Below are 7,332 nucleotides of genomic sequence, written 5' to 3' on the forward strand. Positions count from 1 at the left end.
GACTGTGTGTTGCTCTTCTTCGACGACATCCTAGTCTTCAGTAAAACTCTTGAAGATCACGCCAGTCATCTGCGCCAAGTTTTCCAACTACTGCAGCGAGATCAGTGGAAAGTTAAGCTCTCCAAGTGCGAGTTCGGCCAAAAACAGCTGTCCTATCTCGGCCATGTTATCAGTGCAAAAGGCGTGGCCACAGAACCCAGTAAAATTCAAGCGGTCAGCACATGGGCGACTCCAACGGATACAAAAGGGGTACGAAGTTTCTTAGGCCTGGCTGGCTACTACAGACGCCTCGTGAGGAACTTTGGTGTAATCGCACGACCCCTTTTCAACCTGCTAAAAAAGGGGGTCCCCTTTGTCTGGACAAGCAACACGGACACAGCATTTCAGTTACTCAAGCAACAGCTAATCTCCGCTCCGGTTCTGGCCTTACCCAACTTTCAGGAGCAGTTCATTGTGGAAACCGATGCTAGTGACAAAGGAATTGGAGCTGTTCTGTAACAGAAAGGGCACCCCATCGCTTTCATGAGCAAGGCTTTGTCACCACGTTATCAAGGGCTGTCAACTTATGAAAAGGAGTTCTTGGCAGTCATCATGGCAGTGGATCAGTGGAGACTGTATCTACAACATGCAGAGTTTGTGATATATACGGACCAGAAGAGTCTGGTTCATCTGGAGCAGCAAAGACTTACCACCCCTTGGCAACAAAAAGCTTTCACTAAGCTCTTGGGCCTTCAGTACAAAATCAGATACAAAAAAGGCTCGGAAAACACAGCCGCAGATGCTCTGTCTCGTGCCAACCCTCATGAGATACTATCTGCAGTGACAATCTGTCAACCTGCCTGGTTGGAAGACATCAGTAGCAGTTATAACAGCAACCCCCAAGCCCAACGTTTGCTCGAGCAGCTCGCAGTATGGCCAGACCCAAAAGGAAGATTTACGCTGCAACAGGGTATTCTTCGTTTCCGCGGGCGCATATGGCTGGGTGGATCGACAACAATGCAGCAACAAATCATTGACGCCTTCCATGATAGCTCGTTGGGGGGACACTCGGGCTACCCAGTTACATATCGCAAGATTCGACGCTTGTTCGCTTGGCCAAAAATGAAAGCTCACGTGCAACAATATGTGCAATGCTGCCCGATCTGCCAACAAGCGAAACCAGACAGAACAGCTTCTCCAGGTCTATTGCAGCCTCTGCCAATTCCGAAAGAACCTTGGGATCTTATCACTATGGACTTTGTGGGTGGACTGCCGCAATCTGGGAAGCACAACTGTCTTTGGGTCATTGTGGACAAACGAACCAGATATGCTCATTTCTTACCCCTGGCTCACCCATATACAGCATCCAAAGTAGCCCAGCTCTACATGACTCACATCTACAAGATACATGGATTACCTGGGGCAATTGTCTCGGACTGGGACCCGGTCTTTACCAGTCACTTTTGACAGGAGCTGTTCAAGTATGCAGGCACTGAGCTTCGACTAAGCACAGCAAACCACCCTCAAATGGATGGCCAAACAGAACGTGTGAACTAGTGCGTTGAAACCTTCTTGCGCTGCTTCACACATGCGTGTCCGAGGCGCTGGAGTTATTGGATACCACTGGCTCAGTTTTGGTACAATTCTTCCCATCACTCGGCCATCGGCATGTCGCCCTTCAAAGCCATGTTTGGCCACGAACCCAAGTACTGGGGCATCTTGGCGTCCACATCATGCTCAGTCCCGTCCCTGTCTGCCTGGTTGGAAGAGCGCGCAGTCATGCAAGACCTGGTGCAGCAGCATCTGCATCGAGCCAGGAACTACATGAAGACACATGCTGATCAAAAGCGCTCTTTCCGCGAGTTTGAGGTGGGCGATCAGGTTTATCTGAAACTTCAACCTTACATTCAGACATCAGTTGCTCCTCGGGCAAACCACAAGCTCTCCTTCAAATTCTACGGACCGTTTCCCATCATCCAGAAGATCAACGCGGTGGCCTACAAACTACAGCTGCCACCGCAGGCTACGGTGCACCCAGTATTCCACGTGTCCCAGCTGCGCCGATCTTTGTCACCTGGTACGACAGTTCAGTCTGAACTTCCTTACAACACTAATGCTTTGGCTGTTCCTAGTGAGATCCTACAGTCTAAATGGGCCGCAAGAATGGAGACATGATCGAGCAAGTCAAGGTCCGATGGACTGGCACCTCCAATTTGGACGACACATGGGAAGATCGGCAAGCTCTGCAGGCCCGCTTTCCCCACGTAGCGGCTTGGGGTCAAGCCGCCACTCAAGGAGGAGGGGATGTTAGCGACCCTGACGGTGCGGACCCACAAGCCATCAAGCCACATCAGGAGGAGGCGCGGCCCAGCCACGCCAAGAAGCCCAACACAAGGTACATGGGCCAAGAGCAGGCCACGGCCAAACCACGCTCTACTTAACCTGGAGCGACGAGGAGAACGGCATCCAGTGGATCAAGAACGACCTGGCGGCGGCTACCACTTTTCCCCTCTCGAACCCTAGATCATCCATTCGAGCTTCGCTCCTATAATCGCTTGTAATTGCTACTACTTTAGAGAGCACCATAGATCGATTCCCCTACCTTGATCCTATCAAAAAAACTCCAAGAAGCACGGTATGTCCCACCACCACCAGTACGACTACATACGCGTCTCCACCTCCATGTACGTATGACATTCTCACGTCCGAACACACGCACGATTGTTGTTGCATGTGCTTTTGTCCAATCAACCAGCTCCATGGGGAAAAGAAAAGGAATGCAGCATGGGCTCTAGTAGAGACACATCAGATCGTACCTACAAAGATCATGTGCAAAGCAATTTCGATCGTTCCCCCCTCCTGCCCCAAAAAAGACAGTACAAGTATCCCATCATTTATGAATTACTGCTATCTATACCTATTATTAAAAGGAGGTGATGTTTTTGATTTCGTCACACTTCATTTGGTCCCGCTTCAATTAATTTCAGATATGCTATTTGGTTTCGTTACTTGCCATCTGTTTTGGCCTAACGAAGAAAGCCCATCTGGCAGCGCACTATGGCCCATGTCTAGGGAAAAATAAAATTGTCAATGAGAGGGTTCGATCCCATAACCTGTCAACCGGCCACGCATAGTTTATCTAACTGACCTAGCTAGAGATATGAGTGGCTTTTTTTTCCATTACAACGCATGGGTCTTTTTGCTACTTTACCTTAAATTGAAGACAAAATGTTCGTAATTTCATTTCAAAATCAACGCAACGGGACGGATTTATTTAACATCCAGCACGAGTCACCGACCAAATTCACACGGTTCATTTGGTTTATCTTAAGTTGAACATTTTAAGTGTGGCCAAATTTACTCCCTCTATCTCTAAATAGGCGGTGTATAAAATGAGTCAAAAAGTCAACACTTTCTACATTTAACCAACTATATAAGAAACAACTTCCTCCGTTTCTAAATACAAGTTTATGTAGAGATTTCATATGAACCATATACGGATGTATGTAGATACATTTTAGAGTGTAGATTCACTCATTTTACTTCGTATATAGTCCATAATAGAATATCTACAAAGACTTATATTTAGGGACAAAAGAAGTATATCAACAATTACAACATTGAAGAAATACATATCATAAATCTAATCATGGATATAATAGTGTTAATTTGGCATTGTTTTATCTTCATGTTTTTGTATACTAGACAATTGCCCCTGCCATTACAAAGGGAGTATAAACATTCTAGATTAGCTCGTGATTGCACGTCTATTGTTATATTGATGCATAAAATTTTTAGCAAGCTTTTGTATGCAATCACCATGATTTACTTGCCATTTTATTGTTAAGCACTTATTTGATGAAAATTTAATGATTTATTGAACAAAATATGTTTTTATGTCCGTAAGTTGATAAAACATGAGACAATTGATTTTTTTTTGGGAGAGCGGATGAGAGAAAATTCAGAGATGGAAGAAAAAAATCAAAGAAGAGAAGGAAAAGAGTGGAACGCATATATAAAATGTTGGACGAAATAGAGGTGGAATGAGAATCTTTCATTCTTTTTAAATATTAAATATTACAATTATTAATTATTATGAATATGCTTGGTCAAACTAAGAATGCATTGACATTTTGACTCAATTTATATACCATCTCGAAGACGGAGGGAGTATTAACAGAAATACCGACGCCTACAAATGCATATGAATACAAAGATATGTTACCGATTTGATACCATGGATGTTGATAGTTTCACGATAAACTTATTCAAACTTAAAAGACATTGGTTTACGACAAATCAATTTGTGCCTTCTAAACCTGGCCAGAAGGAGTAACTATGTTCGGTCGATATATATGGCTTAAGGGAAGAAGAGAAGCTAGAAAACACTAGCGGCGATTTCATCGATTCCCACTTTCTAATTTCGCAAAAAAAAAGATTCCCACTGTCTCATGAGATTTATCCCACATCAAGCGATAGGGAAAGCCTTCCTCCCTTCGATCTCCCATGGATTCGCCTCCCCTCTGCCTACCGCTCTGGCGGCCGATGCCGGGGAGGGTATTCCTTGTGCCTCGACTTAGATAGGTAGGGTTTTGATTCTCGCAAGGGCGGTGCTCGGACAGATGGCAGCGCTTCTTTTTCGTGTCAGTCTTCTGGGCTCCGATCCTCCTCAAGTTCTTTCGTCGGGGCGGATTAGACGGAGCTCCGGCATAGATTCCTGCCAACTCCTCAGAGCAACAAGGTTAGCGTTTCTCGTCGTGCATACGCAATGGCGGGATTTGGTGTTAGGTTCTTCAGATCGGTTCAAGGATTCAATGGTGATGACTACGGCTCCCGAACGCTGGTCCTTAGGGGGACGTGCATGAAGAATTCCCGCCTGTATCGACAAAGTCAGACCAACTCCGGTATGGGCGCGGCGACAGCAACGCGTCAGCGACTCGTTCTGGCGGCGACAATGGTCGTTCGGTTGTCCATGGACCTCGATCTAATGTTTATTATGTTTGGAGTATTTTGTACTTCCGGTGAATCTTTATAATAGATCTGATATTTTTCGCAAAAAAGATCAATGGGGAAAACCTACTATGGCGATGAAGTAATGGTTCGACAAACAACATTGAGGTCTCTATGGCTTTTTAAAATATTTGAGGTTAAACCAACAAGTGTAGATTTCATTTTTTGTAGCTTCTTTCTCAAAAGCACTGAAATATGTATGTGGTATAGGGCGCATCATCGTGTGCATCCTCTTGGGGCTGCTCATCTTCCTCGTCAGTGGCAAGTTCATCCTCTTCCGATTTTCGGGCGCCACTTGGTGAAATGCTCCATCTCCTTTCTGTTGCACATAATGCCAGTTTCTCCCTCTATCGAAAAATAGTTAGACATAGGAGTGGGAACAAGTGCCCCACTTCAGGAATTTGAATACAATGACAACCACGTCGAACTATTACCATCCCAACAGATACAAGAACACTAGTATTGACAAGGGTGTTACCGACAATGGGGCAAAGGTTGGTGAAGTTCAGGCAAATGGAGTTGGTCAACATGGTGATCACTCAGCCACAAGCGATGTCTCCTTGTGCAGAATTTGCTTGGTGTGCAAGGTGGAACAAAAGGATTGCCCCTAAGTAGGGTGAAGAGGGGATGTCGAGGTCCACGGCCTTCCCAAGAATGAGCATATTCTCTTCATTAACTTTTGAAACTTCTCCTCATGCCTGTAACAAGTTAGTGATAACATAATAAAAATATCGAATAGTAGGACACTCAATGGAACTTGCCTAAACATGTGGTCTTGGTAACTCATTTGGCCAAATGAATTAGTTGGATGTGGTTCGAGTAGTTGTAGACATGGCCATTGTTGTCGGGGAAGCCAAAGTAGTTATACCACTCCGTGAGGGTGTTGTTGAAGTCACGTTCCATGAGATGGAAGGTGGTCCGTTCATCTTCTCCTCCTGGGTTTAACCCAACGTTGTGTGAAAGAGAACTAAGAATCTCAAACGTCAACCGATGATACATCGCACACAAAGTGTTGCAATCTGGCATTAACACATAATAAATTGAAATCGTTACGATGCCCATTTTGGATATCATAGACGCACACGCCCCCTTGGTGGTTTTCATCTTCCTCTCATGTAGTATACGGTATTTCTTCTTGGCTTCATGGGGTATGAAGTTGAACCCCTGAAACTAAATATGTTGTGTACGTGCGACCTCTTCGGACGCACTCATGGTTTCACCACAAGCGATACGGTCGGACCTTCTCATGTTGGTCTCTACAAAATATTTTTTCAGTCCAATAGGATGATGTGCAAGTGATCCTACTTGTACTACCAGATCAAACTCTCTAAAAACATCAATGAATCCTTGCTCAAATCAAAATTTAGATAAAAAATACGCATAACCTAATCATGATAATGCTAGGCACATATAACACAGATTCACGGAAAATAACTTGGGGATTGGAGGAGAAACATACCGTAAACCAATCACGCGAAAGTGTTTGAACTGAAATCGAGTAAGGAGAGATATCCAGCTAAGATTTGGTAGGGTTTGGAGAGGTGTAAGAGGAAAAGAAGAAGAAAGAAAGAAGATTGGTGCGATTTACCTTCTGTCTGGGCCATTTTGGTGTCATCAGTACGCGACACTGGATTTACTATCACACCAAAACTACCACTTTGAAACCTCCTCCTCGAGATCTGTTGCATTTGACTCCATCACCATGACACGAAGCAAGGTGGATGACTCTATGGTGAATCGGGCCCTTCCGAAGATGGCTCAGTGTATTTAGTGCTACATGGTCCAGTGGTTTGCCTTTGCGGTGCGGTCCTGTTCTTGCTGAGTAGTTTAGGATGTTTTTAGGTGTACTTTGTTGGGGATCGTAGCAGAAATTTAAAATTTTCTACGCATCACCAAGATCAATCTATGGAGTAATCTAGCAACGAGGGGAAGAAGAGTGCATCTACATACCCTTGTAGATCGCTAAGCGGAAGCGTTCAAGTGAACGGGGTTGATGGAGTCGTACTCGTCGTGATCCAAATCACCGATGATCCTAGCGCCGAACGGATGGCACCTCCGCGTTCAACACACGTACGGAACGGAGACGTCTCCCACGCCTTGATCCAGCAAGGAGGAGGGAGAGGTTGAGGAAGAGAGTCCAACATCAGCACGACGGCGTGGTGGTGATGGAGTGGCAGTTCTCCGGCAGGGCTTCGCCAAGCTCACGCGGAGGAGGAGAGGTATTGGAGGGGAGGGGCTGCACCAGGTTCAAGGGTGTGGCCGCCCTCCCACCCCTCCACTATTTATAGGTGGGGAGAGAGGGGGCCGGCCCCCCTAGATCCCATCTAGGGTTGGGGGCGGTGG

General features: G+C 45.7%; 1 protein-coding gene across 1 annotated transcript; it reads left to right on the top strand.

Annotated features, from left to right (window-relative positions):
- The first annotated feature begins 1,647 nt into the window (after positions 1 to 1,647).
- Positions 1,648 to 2,154, top strand: LOC147960174 (uncharacterized). Its single transcript, XM_087533193.1, has one exon. It carries the CDS (start codon positions 1,648 to 1,650, stop codon positions 2,152 to 2,154), a length of 507 nt encoding a protein of 168 aa, XP_087389319.1.
- Positions 2,155 to 7,332: the final 5,178 nt, after the last annotated feature.

Source organism: Triticum urartu, chromosome 7A (assembly GCF_056163025.1).
Source record: "Triticum urartu cultivar PI428250 chromosome 7A, HENAU_Tu73, whole genome shotgun sequence".
Lineage (NCBI taxonomy): Eukaryota > Viridiplantae > Streptophyta > Magnoliopsida > Poales > Poaceae > Triticum > Triticum urartu.

Bases quoted from the DNA above. Each gene is read 5' to 3' on its own strand.
- LOC147960174 (XM_087533193.1), top strand. From the start codon at position 1,648: ATGTCGCCCTTCAAAGCCATGTTTGGCCACGAACCCAAGTACTGGGGC.